The sequence below is a fragment of the Apus apus genome, chromosome 21 (genome assembly GCF_020740795.1).
Source record: "Apus apus isolate bApuApu2 chromosome 21, bApuApu2.pri.cur, whole genome shotgun sequence".
Taxonomy (NCBI): Eukaryota; Metazoa; Chordata; class Aves; order Apodiformes; family Apodidae; genus Apus; species Apus apus.
In genome coordinates, this window is record NC_067302.1 from 5,439,675 (window position 1) to 5,458,180 (window position 18,506).

The 18,506-nt window shown below is 47.9% G+C and overlaps 1 protein-coding gene across 1 annotated transcript; it reads right to left on the bottom strand.

The window, feature by feature from the left end:
• Window positions 1-505: 505 nt before the first annotated feature.
• KHDRBS1 (KH RNA binding domain containing, signal transduction associated 1) lies at window positions 506-17,697 on the bottom strand. The gene is given in 10 exon segments (XM_051638020.1): window positions 506-1,881; window positions 4,241-4,299; window positions 4,630-4,697; window positions 5,616-5,835; window positions 6,679-6,815; window positions 8,684-8,830; window positions 9,832-9,948; window positions 10,531-10,658; window positions 17,363-17,576; window positions 17,578-17,697. Coding segments are annotated over 10 exon segments (1,287 nt in total). The 5' UTR covers window positions 17,677-17,697; the 3' UTR covers window positions 506-1,783.
• Between the last annotated feature and the right edge of the window lie 809 nt (window positions 17,698-18,506).

Genomic DNA, 18,506 nt, shown 5'->3' on the forward strand with positions numbered 1-18,506 from the left:
CATCATCTTAGCCAAGGGGGCTGGGGTGTTTATACAGAGCAGACAAAGCAAAGCTTCCTCCTCCTGGTGGCAGCCAGGAGGCCTGGGATTTTGCAGCATTCCTTTTGTCAGGCTAGGTTTAAACCAGCCATTTCAGACCCAATCTGGAGTCTGGAGCCTGGAACATTCTGGGAAGACACCTGAAATCTGGGTGAGTAACTCAGCAAAGAACCAGAAACACTCTCTAGCAGACACAAGCCAGATTTCTGCCATAGTCCAGCATCAAACTGTTCTCAACAACTTCCAGGGGGTGAAAAACAAGTTGGTTTTTTTTTTTTTCTGTTGTTTTGTTTAAAATTAAGCTCGTTTAATGAGCTCAATAAACTTTTGGTGAGAATTACAAAACCCACCATTTTTAGAATGTCTCCACGTTTTAAAAAAACAATTAGCTTTAGCATTAATTTAAATTTATTTGAAAAAAAAAATAGCTATTTTATTGCTCCACAAAAAATGACAATTCATCACATTTACTTTGATTAAAAAAGGACTAAACTTTATTGACAAACTGCAGACATTTTGACAGGTTTTAGCTACCTATTTAGGCAGACTTACACATGTAGCATTTAAGAACAGAGTGGGAGGACAGTGTACAAATCCAATTAGGACTTTATCCTATGTACAAAGTGAAATTTTTCCTCATTTTGTTGTTTGTTTGTTTTTTTTTTTCAGCTGCAGTGTCCCTTTTTATGCAAAGCTAGTGTTGAGATACACTTGAACAAGTCAATGGGATTGCTAATATTGAGCATTTTGTCCGTATTAAACTTGCACTGCATTTATCTGCCCCAAGCACTATCAAAATGAGAAGCCTCTAATTGGACAGAGTTCAGACCTACTCACTTTAACACTCTGTTTTTCTAACATCAAACACTGGGCAATGACAGCCACGCTTGCATTTCTGTTTCCCCCTTAAAAGTTCTTCATACAGAACCAAACTAAGAACCTCTTTACACTGGAAAAATCTGCTTCCCAAGCATCTCTCAACACTGCATGTTCGGGGCTAGATTTCAAAACCCACGTAAGAAAAGTCAATTTTACAAACCTAATTTGTTTCTTTTTGTTTTCCTTTTAGGTCAATTACCTTTTAAAAAAAAAAGAAAAAGCTATTTAAATTTGTTTGAGGATCCTTGGTATTAAAATTTAAACTTAAGATTCACCAGCAATCTGCTTTTTAAGTTTGACATCTGAGGTTACTTTTAAACGGTGGCAGCTACCGTTACATTATGATTTTAGTTCTTAAAAACAAGCCCTGAATTTTGAAATGTAGCCTACTTTGGGATTCTGCAACTACAACTTTTATGGGTTCCTTAAAAAACCAAACTTAAAAGGTTAACAAAACCTTAAGCTCATAACTGCTAAGCAAAGCATGTCACTTTGGAAACTAACATTTTTTAACTCAACTTTTTCTTTTTTTTTTTTTTATTAAAAAAGGTACAGTTGTGTTTATCTAAACAACAAAGAAAGAAAAGCCATCTACACACTTAAAAAAGGAAAAAAATAAAAACAACAAACAAAACAAAAATAAAGAAAGTCAGGTCCTCTAAGTCTATTTGTCTCATTTTAAAATACTACGTACAGAAGCCAGAATGCAGGGTGAGGATGGAGTGGGAGAAAAAGGGCCACGAAGAAAAACAGTTAGACAATTACTTGTCTGGTGTGGGTAAAGCAACGGGAATCCTGGGAGATACAAGAATCAGTAACAACTGTTTTGCTCATAACTGATATTTTTCCCTCATGTTTTGTTTTTTTAATAACGTCCGTATGGGTGCTCTCTGTAGGCCCCCTTCACTGGCCTGGCCGGCGGGGCCTTCAGGGAGGGTCTGGTTCCATTCCAGTCATCTTGCCCTGTGGAAAAGAGAGGGATAAGTCAAGGATGGTGGAATGTTCCAGCCAAGGGGCACGGAGGGAGCGGGGGTGCCGGATGGATGAGCTCCCCTCCGGAGTCGACGTGGAGGAACAAGGCATCTTCACAGTGGTTTCGCCCCCAAAACCAGTCTGCAAAACGCCCTGTGGCCCACAAAACCCCTCGTTTGCAGCACACCTTCTGGGAAAAAGCCACTTGAGTGGGATCCCTGCAGCTCTGACAGCCTGGCTAAGAGCCGCCCTGAAGAAGGTCGGTGCCTTTTAGGGGTGATTCATTTCAGCAGAGCTGAAGCCAAATTGCCAGGGCAGCCCTGGCAGGCAGCCATGGGGAGGGTCCCCTGCAGCCATGGGGAGGGTCCCCTGCAGCCACAGCCCCTTGGGCCCACGGCCAACAGCATCCAAAGCCCAGGGTCTGGAGGGGAGTCTGCTGCAGGCAGCCCTTCTCTCCTTCAAAGACGCCAGGCAAGGCAGCTCTGAGATAATTGTGCCAAAATAATCAATCCCGACACCAGCCTGATCCTGCCTGCCTGCTCCTTCCCCTCTCCAAACACATGGATATTTAGAGCCCTGGCTCACACAGCACCTGCTTGGCTCTTTGGAGCAGCCACCACCCACTCGTGTGGTTCCAGCATCGACTGCTGCTGGGACAGCCCAAACCCTTCTGCCACGCACAGTCACCCCCAAAGCAAATGCAGTTGACATTCCCATTGTCCCTGAGCTAGCTCCAGCCCCAAACATCCCAGCTCAGCTTTCATTATGGCTTGTGCTTGCAACATTCACACTCACATGCCTGCCATTCCCACCAGGGTCACCAGTTTAAGGCAGCAAGTGCCCAAAGCCCAGAAGACAGCCAAGCCTGTTCCTACCACCACGGAGCTCGCTCCCATTTTCTCAAAACTGTCTCCAGCCTGGCTCAACAATTTACTTCTCTAATTCTGTTTTCATGAAAGCAGAGACTAAAGGAAATTACTGTGGATAAACAGATTAGCTGTGGCAACTTCATGCCAAGTATACAACGAGCATTTTGGCCTTCATATCCCAGACAACACCACTGCTCTCCCACCAAGTAGGAGGCACAAAAGCCCCTTTGTGCTGTGTGACTAACACAGGCAACAAACCCAGCCATTGAAGGCAGGAAAGACAGCCAAGGTTACTGACAGCAGCTGTCCATTCAAATGCATCTCAGACTGGAAAAACATCCCTGATTCAGGCACCTGAATTGGAACTTCTCACAGCTTAAGACCAGGGCAGGGAAGACCCCAGAGCTGGCACAGGAGACAGCCAGACAGCCACTGTACTAACAGCTCTGCTTCCCTAATACCAGCACAACACTGCACAGGGGCTTCCCAGCTCCCCAGGATCCCAGAAAGCCCCTTGGGCTGGTCATGATCCTCCCTACCTGCATTAACTCAGGCCTTCAGGCAGTGATGCTCTGGAAAGGGCCTGTTTTCAATCCAACCATTTCCACCCCATTAAGCAGCTCCCTGTGTTGCTTTCATAACTGTTTATAGTTCAGCTTGTTTAAAGGGAGAGGAAAATGAATCTTTCTCACTGCCACATGCAGATGCCATTCATAAGCTCAGATATCTGAACTAGATTGAAAAAAATCATGCTGTCACCCAGTCCTTTCTTGCTGGCACCTCAGATACAAGGCCTATTGTTTTCAACAGTTGGTGATTTACACAGTTGTGGTTAAACTGGTCTCCCACATTTCTCTGTCTAGCCCAAGTTGACAGTCTTCTGTAATTCAAATTAGCTAAACTTCATAGACTTGCAAGTCATCCTGACCAAAATTGTTCCACCTAGTCCAAGGAAGGCCTCTATATGACATTTAAATCAATTTTTCAAGCAGATGTATGGTGGAGAGGCAGTATCAGACAGTGGGTTTTTGAGAAGGAAGCAGATGGAAACATGCAGTCATCCAGCCCAACAAAATATAATCCATGGGAAGCAGACTGCATCAAAGTAGTGCTGTGGGTGGAAATCCAGAGCTCTTAAAATATTCTAAAGCTACAAGGGAATTAGAAGATACCTCCATAGTTAAAAAATGTAATTTTAAAAGCATCACCCTTGAGACAATCGAGCTAGATAAGAATCTAAAAACCAGAGATTGCCTTTGGTTGTTCAGACCTGGGTCATCTGAAGGGTTTAAATGGTTTAAATATTTCACCATGAAAACTACTTGAGGTTCTTCCCAGGAAGTTTTTGCTCAGCATGTGGAGTGGCACTGGAAAACAGCTGGCTGACCACAGGCAATTCCCAGCTACGTGCAACTGCTGCAGACAATTCCCAACTAGGTGCAGCCCTTTCCCTGTCAAGAGAACAGCATTCCCAAACATACCATAAGCTTCATAGGTTTCCTGTGCGTCCCCGTGTCCATAATCATAGTATTCTGTGTCCCTGGAAGAGTAATTGTGCTGGTTACAGTGCTGAAATGGTTTTCCTGAACTGACACAACTTGCACAAACACGTGAAAAGCAAAGATGCCCAATGTTGCCCATGGCTGTGGGGTGTGTCTGATCACTGCATTTACACAATTGTCAAGGACACTGGACATGCCCAAAAGTTACTTCCCAGGCATCCTGGGATTCCAGCAGAACAGAGTGCTCTCCCTACAGCTCCAACTCAGAAATTAGTGCTTCCATTCTCTTAAAGAAAAAAAAAAAACACAACACAAAAAAGGACCATGCATATTTTCCTCTGCAGCAGAGAGGAGACAAGCAAACTTACCCTTGGCCCTGGCTGTAGTAGCCTTCATACCCCTCATAGCTCTGGTCTGCATATGCATCATCATAGCCCTGAAATGGAGGATGACAGATGGTGTTAATGGAAGGACCAAAAGTTACTGCCTGACCAAGAGGAACGTAAAACTGAATTCAGGCCTTGGCAGCTTGCAGAGAAGCCTGGGAGTCCTTCCTTGCCACAGGGAAGGGGCTCAATCATAAGGCAAAGGTGACTAAAATCTGCCCATGTCCTGTGGCTTGGGAGGAAGGAACCACACAAATATTCAGTGCATTTCAAAGTCACTGAGGTGTCCAAAGCTGAAGTTTGTCTGTGGTACAAATCCACGTGCCAGATGTACAGGCAGACCAGATCCAACCTGTTAACTTAGAACTGGTTTCAGCAGAAAAACTGAGAGGTTTTACTAAGGAGAAACAGAATTTAGAAGTATCAACACTTGTGATGGGTTCCCCCAGAAATGCTGCTGTGCATCAAAACCAGTCACCTTGATTTGCCTTTAGAATATCAAGAGCACAGATGCTAAAATAAGCTTGACAGGAAGGTTGTGCTCAGTTATATGCCTTGAAAAATAAATGTGTGAATGAACATGATGATGTTAAGGATTTTAGGGGCAGTAAGAAATCCGTAGTGATCCCTGCTTAAATAATTCTCTTGCAGAAAGAGGATGTTACATGAACTACATCAATTTGATGTAGCTTTTCTACTGTGCACTGTAAGTCACGGGAAACTTCAGCCTTGGGGGCACATGTCAGTTTTAGAAAAAACACCCTGTATTTAGGACACTACCAGTTCCCTCCTTTGAGGTCTAAAGGGGCAGAGCATGTCATCTGGCATGGTACTAGTGACTGGTGGGTCACTTTTGCAGAGCAATCTTACTCTTGTCAGCCCTTATGTCAACAACGTTGAATATCTAATCCATGACCAGCTAGCTGGAATGAACACAAACAACAAACAAGGAGAGGTAAGTTTCTTACATATTCCTCATAGGTTTCAGGTGCAGGAGGAGGAGGGAGAGGTATCCTCTGGATGCCAGCTGCACGTGCTCGGGGTGCAGGAGCCCCCCGGACTGCAGGGGGAGGTGGGACCCCACGGGTGACAGCAGCTCCCCTGGCCATGGCACCTCGCACCGGGGCTCCTCGCACAAGAGCCCCCCGAGGAGGAGGAGGAGGAGGGGGAGGACCAACACCACGGCCCCTGGAAAGGAGATAAGGCTGGTGAAGAGGTGCTGCTCCTGTGCTGGGCACTGCATACACTTCTTACATGTACTTGAAAATGCAACAGCTTGATAAATAAATGCAGTTGCCATTAACTAAGCCAGGAATTCTTTATCTTGAATGAAAGCACAAGAATTGTTAACATTGTTGTACTGCAGGATTTAGAGAAACTTCTTCTGGGATAAGAACTCTACTGCATTAGATGTTGTAGAGACAAAAGAAATAAATCTGATGCAGAACTCTGGGCAAGTCACTTCTCAGAGTCCATTTTAAACAACCCTCCATCATTAACCTGGAAATGACTGCCAGACCTCCAGAACTGTAAAGATCAATGCTGAGATGAGCAGGGACACTCAGAAGCAAAGACTTTCCCCCCCATGAAACAGGTAGTGAAGCAAGAACTAAAGCAACAGTTTTATCACCAATTCATCCCAATGCCTTGGCAGCAGTGACAGAAAAATGCCACCTTGGAACTTTCAGAGGATGGCCAGTTGAAACTGAAAATGCTTATTCTGCTGAAGGCTACAGAAGCAAATAGGATCCATTTATTTACCTCTGAGTTTGCAGGCCCATTTTTGAAAGGTTACTTTATAAAATGACTAATTTCTGACATCAAAAGAGATCCAGAGGACAGACACCCACTGTGCTAGATCACAGCTTAGGACACATCAAGCATTTGATGCCAGCTTGCTAAAACTAGGCTAGAAAGCCTTGGCCAAACAGCCAAGGTCAAGGCCAACAACTTATGTGCTTAACCTCATCTGGAAGGACAACTCTAAGCAAGATGCAGCATTTCCAAGTCTGTGCTTTTTGGGAAAGATACCTTGGAACAGGTGGAGGTGGTGGTGGAGCTGCTCCCCTTCCCCGCACAGGGACTCCTCGGCCACGAGCTGGCTCTGGGACACCATTCAGGTAGGAGAGCTCCAAGAATTGCTCCTGACAGATATCATCCATCATATCCTAAAGAGAGGAAAGAGTCTGCTCCAAAGAACAGCTAACTAGCTGGTCTGTGCTCCGGGATATCGCAGGCTAATGATGCTGGAATAAAACCAACCTGATAGTTCTAAATTAAAATCTGCTGGTTAGTTGTACTGGGGTTTGCTCAGCAGGGCACAGCCTTCTCCAAACCAGCCAAGCAGGGCACACCACCTGCATGACCTGGAGCTGCAGTGAGCACTACAGCTGCTCCCTGGGAAGAGGGCCTCACTCATAGGGATGCTGGAGGTACCTGATGCTCAGCATCCCAGGGATGTTGGCAAGATCTATTTGCCAATGTTGGAGAGCTCAGAGGTGAAGTCAGGCAGGTCTCTCACCTCAAGCACCTTACAGCTCCATTTAAAGGCAGGTGGCTGGCAGTGAGCCCACTTCACATAAAATACTGCTGTGCTCCTGGCACGCTGAAGGAACAGGATAGGACACAGCCAGACAAAGAGCAAACACCCATTTGCAAATCCAGGCTGTCTTTTCAAACTCTTAGGAAAGCAGGATGTGTGTGGCCCCATGATTATCGTCGCCCCAGGGGATGCAGCTTGAAGAATCAGCACAGATCTCTGGTGACCCTGCAGAAGTCATCTCAGCCCACCCCTCCCCTCAGCACACAGGCAGACTCTTCACAGTGCCATGGCAACACCACAAAGCAAGGAGTCTCCTACCAGATGTGTCTTCACAGCCCTGCTGGCTTCCATAGTGACTCCTCTGTCAGTTTGCACAAGTTTAACACATTGTTTGAAGGCAGCGAGAGATAAGACACTAACTAGGAAGGCTTTGGCAAACTACATCCCAGGGGCTCCTTGAAGATGACCTCTTTCCTTCACACTTCAGATCACAATCTCTCCTCCTCCTCTGTGTCAGACTCACAGAAATCCCACAGTACCCATTTGCCTTTCCTCATTTCCTTACAACCCACTGCTCTAGGGTTCTCCCCACCCCCGGTATTTCAGGCAGAACATCTGAGCTCTCCAGGCTCAGCCATGCACCAGGGCATGGATCCAGGCCTTGGTATCCCAGGCTGAGCCAGCCAGAAGGAGCACTGCATGTTTCTTTCCCATTTCATTTTTCCTAACTTTGCAAGCAACACTATTGTTTGAATAACCTGCAAAAGGCTCCTTCAGGTTCTGCAGCTCTTGAAAGCAATGCTCCATCTGGCACATCACTGACCATAAAGGGTTCACCAGTAAAAGACACCCCCCAACAGATAACAAGAGTCATCTCTATAAATGCCTGATGAGCAAAAAGAGGCTCCTTCACATCACCTGCATTTGAAGCAGTAGAAACACTGATTTAACAGATATATATCAGACAACAGCTACAACAGTGAGCCCTACTACCAAGCTGCCTGGGCAGTCTTCTTCCTCATCCTCACACCACCCCTTCAGAGCAGAGCAAACTCCTACTACTTAGTTTCTGATCTGACCAACAAAGCTTTCTAGCTGTATTTCTATGATACAGCTCCAAGGAACCCATCCAAAAAGTCTCTTCCATGCCAGGCATGGCTAAAGTTATTCTCCTGTTAAATCTGACAGATGGAGCTAGACAGGCTGCCCACCCACCCCAGCATCCACAGCTGGTGCTGGGAGGGAAATGCCTACTCCAAGTGCTCTATCCAACTGCCGTGTCAGTGGATGTCTTTCTAATTATGGCTAGGGAATAATACATGCCTTCATGTGAGATTAATGGGGTCATCTTCAGCTGCCACACACATACACACACACAATGCTCCAGGCTTCCTCAGCTGCCCTGTTCCTATAGCATGAGCCTGTGCCAATCCCACCCAGCCCTGCAGCCGGATCCCCACCCAGCCACCTCCCTCAGCACATCAGTGCACCTACCGGAACAAGGAATTTCTTGACCTCTTCCATGGCATGAGCCATCAGTGCATAGGCCTCACAAGGGGGTCCAAAAACTTCAATGAAGACATGCAAATCCATATTTAGATGAGCATATTTGGGATCTCCCCCTTTACGCAGCTCTTCCTCCTGAAACAAAGCAGATTTGGGGATTTCTAAAACTACAGAAAGATGCAGAGAAACTGTTTGGTTTTTTTACCCATTTCCGAAGATTCAAGAGGAAATGTCTGTAAAAGTATTTTAGCCATGCCTGGACACAGATCATGATAGCAAACTAGGCACAAGAGCACACAGGTTAAAGCCAGATGCAACCTGCACCTTCCACCTTTTTATAGCTGCTTTTTCAGGGACTGGTATTTTTGCCAGTGCAATGATGCCAGTCACCTTTTTCTTCCAGAAGATTAAGCATTTGCAAATAGAGTTCTTCCTCTTTTCCACCACCTTCTGCCTGAGGTGCTCTTTACCATTCTAGGGAAGTCTAATGCCTCACACAAGCTCTGCTCTTAGACACCTGTGTTATTCAAATGGCTTTAAGAAACTACAAACAAGCTAAAAGTGTCAAAGCTTTTCATGCTGACAAAGTAAGAAACTGGATTAAGTTCCAGCTCTATGACTGCCAGCTCACTAAAAAAAAGATTTTCATTTTTTTTCTGTTCAAATAAACCTTCAGGCACTTCGTGATTCACCAAACATTACCAGGAACATGCTGCTCCAACATCTTCAGTGAACCAAAAGAATGTATGGATTTCAGAAAGCTGGAAAGAGGATTTTTTTTGTCTTTGAAGGGAAAACATTCTTTTAGTGAATGACTTTTCAGAGCAGCTGGAATGAACTCTTATTTTATAAACTTTGTACTTCACCTTTCATATAAACTATCCCTGCATCCAAAGGTACAGGATCTCAGATGACTGGTCCCCAGGTTGTGCTCCTACAGAGGATCACACTCCTGCCCCAGTCAAGATTGCTCCCCACATGCACAGAACAATTTTGAAAGCTTGACTTCCCACTGCCTTTGGTTTTGGATTTTAATGCTTTATTCTTGTATAAACAATGCTTTGAGAACTGCTGCTTCTCACAGCAATATGAAAGACATTCATATACATGTGTGTTTTCAAGGGTGATGCCCTGACCTTTGCTTTATCTCGCATCGAACCCTTGCCAAGCACTGATATCTTAGCACCAGTTTCTTCCTGAAGTCTCTTGATGGTGTTGCCTTGAGGTCCCAAAATCTTTCCAACAAAGTTGAACTGTAAATGGAGGGAAAAAAAAAAAAAATTAGCTCCAGAGCTCAGCAGCCTTCACAAAAACTTTTCTGAATGTTATGCTGCCTGACAAAAAATTTAGCCATTCCATTTTCCCAACTCACCAAAAATACAGACCAAAAAAAAAAAGCACAAGATAATTTAAGTTCCAGAACATTATTTTCATAAAAAAAATGCTCTACCAGAAAATCAAGCTAAATTAACTCAAATAAAGCCTTTAATTCTAAGATCTACTCTCCAGTAGCTTTATAGGCAGCAAAGCCTTAAGAGTTAAATTAATTTTTAATTGTTAAACACAAAGCTCTACATATGGAAGTGTCTATTCTAGCAAGAAAAGATCACAGCTGTGCATCACCATTAATCTTTATCCCAAGACATTCTAGAAATGCAATATATTAGAAATAAGATCCTGCAAGCTTCCACAGGAAAAATTCCACCGTGACAGTGGAACACACTGGAGTAACTCTTGCTGACACTTGGACAGCCTCTCTCTCTCAAAACTGGCCATAAAATCCACAGAAAATCAGCAAACCACAGAGATTCAGTAAGCTATTTTCTGGCCCTCACCTTGGGGTACTGTTTGACAGGTATCAGAACTCGTTCTTTCAGTTTCATATTCTTGTGGGAAAATAAATCCAGGTAGTTCTCTTCCTCATCCTTCTTTGTTGTTTCACCCTTCTGAATTTTTTCAATTTCTAAACAAGATAAAAATAGGGCTGCTTATATTCCTCAAACAAGCATCACTGTAGAGTTGGAATGATGACAGGACATACCACCCTTGTGCTCTGTGAATATGAGAACACTTTTCATTGCATTAATGGAACCTGGATAGACAGGTCACCTCGAGTTCCAGCCCAGGTTGCCTCTTCCTCCCTTCCCACCTAGAGATCCCAGAAGGCCAAAGATGGGATAATGAGCAAAAATAAGAAAGAACAGCAGAAAATGCTCCTCATGTAACCTAACCAGATGAGAGTAGGAAAAGGTTGGACCAGATAATCCTTAAGGTCCCTTCCAACCTGGCAGCCTGTGACTCTATGAAGCTGTCAGTACAGTTTTGAGCATCATGCCTGCTGAGCTTTCCTCTCAGTCCCCAAACTCCTGCTACCACCATGACTGCAGGACCCATGTGAAGGCTCCTGAACCTCCAAAGGAACCAGCCCCAACCAGGGTGACTGCCCACCCCTGCTGCAAGCAGCCCCTGCCAGCAAACCTGGCCAGTTTCTTATCATTCAACCTGATGAACTATTTTCAATTTGTTCTTTAAGTAGTGGTGTCAACACACACTGACACTAAGATTTTCAGCAAAGTGGAAAACAATCCTCAGAAACAGAAGCCCACAGGTGACACCCTAGAGTGCAGGCTGGCTTATGAAATTCTTATAAGCTTAATTTCATTAAATTAATCCACATTTGTCACACAAACAACTCGGTTTTTAAAGTCGTAGGCCTTAGGCTTAGAGCCAGAAAAGTGTCACAAGTCCCTGACACAATGCAGAGAATGCACCTACCAATTTTTGTCTCTCAAAATAAGATTCTGATTTTTGGTTGTATATTGTGAATTACAGGGCCTTGGAAAAACCCTGCAGTGGCCTGACTGAACTGAAGCATTGCTGCAGCCTGAGGGGGATCTGGAACAAAGTCCAAATAACCTTCTGCAAGTAGGTCATTAAGGTGGGCTAATCAGGAACTAGTCCACAAACACCTTCTCAAATCTGTCTGGAAATTAAATTTCTGCTGAGAGATAGAAGACAGTCACCTCTTAAAAACCAACCCAAATGGAGAAGACTGAGGATCATCCTCAAGGCAGCCATTTCTAACACAGGTTCTTACAGTCATTAATGAACTTTCCCTTGCACACAAATAACACCCAAGATGGTTCAGAAGAATGTGGCCCTCAGCTGACTGGCTTTTCTTTTCCAGACACGTCCAGTCATGCACAAGTTTTATTTAATGGCCAACAACTAGATGACAAGCTCCCCCCAATTTGGAGCCAATCCATTGTTAACAAACCCAAATTACTGATGAACCACTGATGAACTCTTTGGTCCAACTAAAAAGAACTGGTCACACCATGCACAGCCACCACTACTGATGCTTATCGGGGGAGGAGCATGACCCTTCCTGAAAAATTAATCATGCTATTTCATCAGCAAACCCAAGAACTATAAATACCCCTTCTGAGTCAAAAGTCCTCTAAATACAAATTCTCACATCTCATGGGAAAGAGAGACTCTTTGACAAGATTATACACATAACTGGATTAAAGCTGCAAGACAAAACTGAAACTCAAGGCTGCTTAGTCATTACCAGAACTGAAAGCTGCAACATCTTGTGCTTCCTGTGATTTTTGGTCCACATCAGGACTAGATCCTTTAGCCTAAATGTTCATGTTTACAGCTCTGGAAGGTTGCTGTGTCACATACTTGGCATATTATCCACCTAGTAATATCATCCAAAGAGAAATGGGAGCAATGGGTCATCCTCAACCTCCTGATGGACTGACAACCACAACCTCATGGGCTGAGAATCACTGGTGTCTTGCAACTCATGCAGACCACAAGGCAGTCAAGCTGCTACACGTGCCACCAAAATATAGACCCTTAAGAAAGCAAGATCAAAATGATCAATATTTTATTTTTTTCCCCACTTACAGACACAGTCATATAAGCTGTTTTTCAGTTGAGAAATCTAAATATAGAACTTGGGAGACTGTGTTGCATAATTATATATTTTAAAAATTCCTAAATTTTGGATTTCTACTTGCAACAGCACCTTGGCTCCATTACAAAAGTGTTACCATGACTCCTTGGTTAAAGCAAAATTACCAGAAAAAAGATAGCTTGATTTTTGCTTTAAAAGTAAAATATTTTTTGAAGACACTCTGCAAAAGTAAAAACAAAACAACCACCCAGAAGCTCAAGTGCTGTCAAATTTATAAAATAAGCAGAAGAGATGGCTGCCTTGGTTAGTTTTAAGTAGGTTTTTTGTTACTTTAGCTATAAGAACAGATCAGAAAATAAAGATTTGGAAACTGCAGATTGCAGTGGTGGCCTTGCCCCTGGGCAGGCCCAGCTTTAGACCCTGTGATACAATGGGATTATTGTCCAATATCCTGGTTCTCCCAAACCACTGGATTTCTGCAAACACCCTCTGCATGTTAACAAGAAGTGCTCTTTACACATACATCAAGGGGAACAGCACCTCAGACCTTCTTGATGTAAATTCAGCTACCCAGAGGCATCTCCTAACCTTGTCAAACCCCCAAACAAGCAGATGGAAGCCTCTGCAAAGCAGAGAAAGCAGGGAATCACAGCTCCCACCAACCACACCACAAAGTCCCCTCTGCCTCCTGCACCAGCAGCAGCGACATCTGGGAATCGCTCCGTGAGGGCAACAAATAATTCACCATTTGCCAAGAAAAGCATCAGATCCACCATCACCAAGTCTTCAAATGAAATCCAAAACATAGAGAAAAAAAAAGAAACCAAAACCAACCCTTGCCCCAGCAGAATGACTTGAAGCTCTTTAGCTTTTGCAATTCAGGTCAGCACAGGTGACCCCACAGTCCCCTTCACACCTTCAGGACTAACTCCCAAGTCTGGAAATAGGTGTGAAGGAGAACTAAAAACAAGCCACTTGTGCCTTCTGCTCTGGATTCCAGCCTTATCTGGATGCATCCTGGCACATGAGCTATGCAACACGAAGCAGAACTGAAGGAGCTGATGAGTGGGAGCAGTTTGTCAGACCACTTACTGATAGGAAGGAGCAGCCTACAGGCACCTGGAGGGGTTAAGCACGTCTTGTTTCAGTGCTGATTTTTTAAAGCCGTGTCAGAGGTGCAGCAGAAGGTTACCTTCTTGCCACGGGCATGGCAGCAGTCTGGCAGTGGCTTCCAGGACTTCATGTGGGGCAGTGATTGCATTGTCTCAGAAGAAATCCTAAGGGGTAGGTAAAGGGGGTTGGTAACACTGCTGCTTCACAAGGAGGAGGCTGAGCAGCCACAGTGTGACTCCTGAGCTAAGCCCAAGCTCTGCCTTAACACAAAGCACATCAAACATTGCCCTGCAGCACATCTGTGCTCTGCAGGCACAGACTCCATCTGCTCATTCACAAGACTGGGAGTATTATCTTAGTAGTTTGGCAAGACTGACCCCGTGCCCCCAAAAAACCAAAAATATCCCCCCAGAATCCCCCAATAATTCGGGGATGGGAGCCTCTGGAAGGCAGCAGAACTCTCTCCTACACAGCTGCTCCCCAGCTGGTTTGGTTCCACAGGAGAGGAAGCAGGGAGCTGCTCCTGGATGGACTCTGCAGAATCTGGCAAACCCAACCCCATCGTTCCCTCCCATCTCCTGCTGAAATATCCCCCCTAGCCCGTGTGCTGGGATCCCTGTGCAGACAGCTCCACTGTGGAGTGTGCTGAGAAGGGAAGGGACTGCCCGTGCCATGAGCAGGGAGGGAAGGGCCACAGGGAAGGGGAGGAACACTGCCCCAGCATGAGGGTAGAGGAGGAAGGCTGGAGGTGAGAAGAGGCTCTTGGCAGAGGTGGAGGAGGAGTCAGAGCAGCAGCATCGAGTGACACTGGTGGGGGTCAGCAATAGGTGGGGGTCAGCAACACAGACACTTAGAAATGCAGCAGTGAGAGGGTGTTGGCACATCACAGCCTGTGGCAGCTGGACACACGTTTAAGGTGCCAGCTACAGCTCCTTTGGGGTGGGGCACACAGAAGTGTAGATGAATCCTCCCCGTTTCAGGACAGCCTGAGCTCCACACTAAGGAGCTGTCTTGCTCTGGGGTTAGTTTCTCATCAGCCCATCTCTAATCCCACTATCTGGTTCCTTGGCAAGTCACTCCAGCCAGGCCACCACTCATCCATCTGACCTTCCCACACAGCTCCTTCTCCTTCCCAGGAACACCCACCAGCGACAGGAGCCTGGCAGGAGCAGCAGGGGATGCTGGTGAGGACTCCTTCAGCACTTCCAGCTGCTCCTGCTTCTCCATGAGTTGCTCTACCTCCAACTGCTGGACACTCCCTCCATTCATGGGTCCTGCATCCACCCACTGCTCTGAATCCACCCCCATCCCTCCTCACCACTCCACACTCTGGGGGTGCAAAGGGCTGCATTAAGCAGAAGGACCAACTAGACACTGGTTCTACAGAGACCTGCTTGGTGGAATGACATGGCTCATGGATCTGTTTGCTGCACAGGAAGCTCAGAGGTGACCAGCCCTTCTCACTTGGGAGTTTCTCCATGGAATAATTACCACAAGAATTTGAAAAAAAAACAAACAACCCCACCCTATGCCTAGCTAACACATTGGTGGGTGTCTCTTGTCCTCCCAACACAAGCAGAGGGAACTGTGTCTTTCAAGACACCAGCAGCATCTTCTGCAGAAGATGAAGAACATAAATGAAAGTGAGAAAAGGAGTTTTCTTGTTCCTGTGGAAGAGGAAGGTCACACAGCCCCTGAATTACAGGAGTGAGGAAACATGGATCATGTTCCAAGGTGCAAGAAAACCCAGCTTTCTTTTTTTTTTTCAGGGCTCTGGGTAACAGGCCCTCAAAATCCAGCCACTTCACTGCCTTTTCTTCACACAATTCTTCCAGAATCATTATTACATCACTGTGCTGCCCTTCACCTTACTCCTAAATAACGCTGATTTTCTCTAGAAATGCCAATAAGCAGCCTCAGAACCACACAAGTATTTCAGACTACTTTTCCAAATTGTTTTTAATGAAACAATCTCATTTTCAGTGCAGACCTCCTGGCCAGTTCCCTCCCAGAGGCAGGCAGGATGAGGAACTTCCACTCCTGAGAAAAGGCTGGAATGGGAATACTGCTGACATTCAAAAAATCAGTCATTTCTTTGTCTGGAAGTCGTTTTGCTTGAGTTGTGCTGGCTGCACAATCTTTGGACCAGACCTAAATTCCAGAGTAAGCCTTACAACACCTCCTCCAACATGACACCCCCAAAGGGTGCCACAGCAGCAGAGAAATGCTGAGCAATCCAGATCAGCCTGCGATCATTTGTCCAAAAAAAAAAGAGAGATTTGGTTGCCTAAATCCCCTGTTTTCCTTCAGATTCTTTCTCATGAGCTTCCTACTCTGTTCATCCTGAATTTGGACTGCAAGAGAGTGCTCCCCAAGGACAGCAATTTTCAAAATATCCCAAGCAAGCAGGAAGCACCTGGAGCTCATCCAATGATCCATTTTAACTCTCACAAAGCTGCAGTCTACTATCAGCAATTTTTAAATTAATGAAAACTCATAAATCCTTGTTACACCACTCGAGGGGGGGGAAGGAAGCTTTCCTAAGTGGGCTGAGATTTCCCATGTGTGGGAATCAGCGAACTCCTGAGGATTCACTTCACTGGATGGCTTGACCACTGAGCATCACCTGGCTAAGGGGCTTTATTAATGGAAAAAAAAAAAAAAAAGCATCAAATTGATGGCAAATCGGATTATAAAACTAATTTATTCAGGTTGAGATGCCAAGTTACCCCTGATGTTCTAACCCAGCTACTTGCACAACAGGAGGCAGCAATTCCTGAGGTTTCCTACATGAAAGGAGGAGCTAGTAAGAGCCCCTGCACCAACTACAGCAACACTATGCTTCAAAAAAGCCAAATAAAAATCAATCATTTCAAGGCAGAACGATAAGAACCAGAGAGCAGGGTGCTCTGCTCCTCTGCAGATGAAATCTGAGCGTATCCTCACGCCCGGTTACCTCCCAGCTCTTAAAAGCACTAAGTGGTAGAAAATAAGATGACATTTCTAAGCTGCCTAGTGTCTCGGAGGCAGCTGGGGGGGCTCGATAGAGGCACCGACGGCGGGTGCAGCAGCTGCACGGGGGAGACAGGGAGAAACCCGAGCCGGCAGGCGATTGGGCAGCGGGGACGGGGAAGGAGAAGGCTGGTCTGGGCACAGAACAAAGGCTGCCATTCCCATCCCCTCCGGAGGTTCATGGGAAGCGTGAAAACAAGCTGGAATACGATTCACCCGAGGAGGAAAGTGAAGCGGCCACAGCCCGCGCCTCGCGGAGGCTCAAGCAGGCGCTGCGTGTGACAAAGACACTCCTCGCTCGCAGCGCCCCGTGGCCACCTCTGCCCCCGGGGGTGGCAACAGCCAACGCGACCCATTTTAAAAACCGAGTCCGAGGGCTGCGTTTAACCCGGCCCAGGCGCTGGATCAAACGAGGAGCTCAGTGGGGTTTAAAGAGGCGAAACATCTCCATTTTCAGAATTTTTAACATCCCCCCCCCCAAACCCCCCCTCCCGGGGTCGCGTCTCGCGACGGGCAGAGGAGGCGGAACCAGCGGGCCCGGGGGCCGCCCCCCCCACACCCCCACACACCCCCCGGGGGTCCCGCTCCCCCGAGGAGCCCCCCCCCGGCGGTACCTGCGGTGAGGAGCTGCATGGCGTGCGTGAAGGACGGGTCCAGGCTGTCCTTCTCGGCCATCAGCTCGGGCAGGTATTTGTTCTCGGGCTCCATCTTGACCGCGGCCCCGGGCAGCAGCGGGGTGGGGGCGGCGCCGGAGCCCTGCGAGGCGGCGGAGCCGGGGGGCAGCAGCGGCGGCGGCTGCGCCCCCCCACCGGCCCCGCGCCCCCCCCCCGCCCCGGGGCGGCCGCCGCTGCTGCGGGGCCCCCTGCCGGGCTCCGCCGGGGCCCGGCCCGCGGCCCATGCGGGAGGAGGGGTCGTCACGGCGCTGCATGAGGGGGAAGGGGAAGGGGGGGGGGGGGGGAAGCGGCGGCAGGCGCGGAGCGGGCCGGGCCGAGCGGCGCTGCCACACCGACCGCCGCGGCGAGACGGCCGGAAGTGCGGGGCCGGAAGTGCCGCCCCCCCCTCCCCGCTCCCCGCCCCGCCGGCTCCCGCGCGGCAGCCCCGCGCCAGTGCGCCTGCGCAGAGCCCGGCGGCGCGACGGGAGTCACGGGGGGGCGGGAAAAACGCCCCGCCGCGGCCCTCAGGGCGCATGCGCGGGGCATGCGCGGAGGCTGCCGGCGCAGCGCGGCTGTCGCGCATGCGCGCTGGGGGGCTCCGCCAGGCGGCGGCTGGAAGGCGCGAAGCGCGGGGTGAGGGCGGGACCGGGACCCGGACCGGGGCTGTGGGGCCGGGACTGGGGCAGGACCGGGGCTGTGGGGCTGGGACCGGGGCTGTGGGGCTGGGACCGGGGCAGGACTGGGGCTGTGGGGCTGGGACCGGGGCAGGACCGGGGCTGTGGGGCTGGGACCGGGGCTGTGGGGCTGGGACCGGGGCTGTGGGGCTGGGACCAGGACCGGGGCTGGCAGGAGAGAGCGGGGCAGCACGGCCACCCCGCGGGGCCTCCCCAGGCACGGTCAGGCAGCACGTCCTCTCCCGCGAGCTGAGCCCAGGGCCTGGCTTTGCTCACAGCCCTGGGGTGCGGGGCCCTGGCAGTGCCCGCTGGGGAGGGAGAGTTGGTCTGCGCAGTCTGGAAACCTGGCAAAGCAGCTTTGAAGGGTTTCTCGGTCAGGGTGATTGCAAATGTGAAACCCATGGTTTTCTGTTACTGTGATTTCTGGAGGC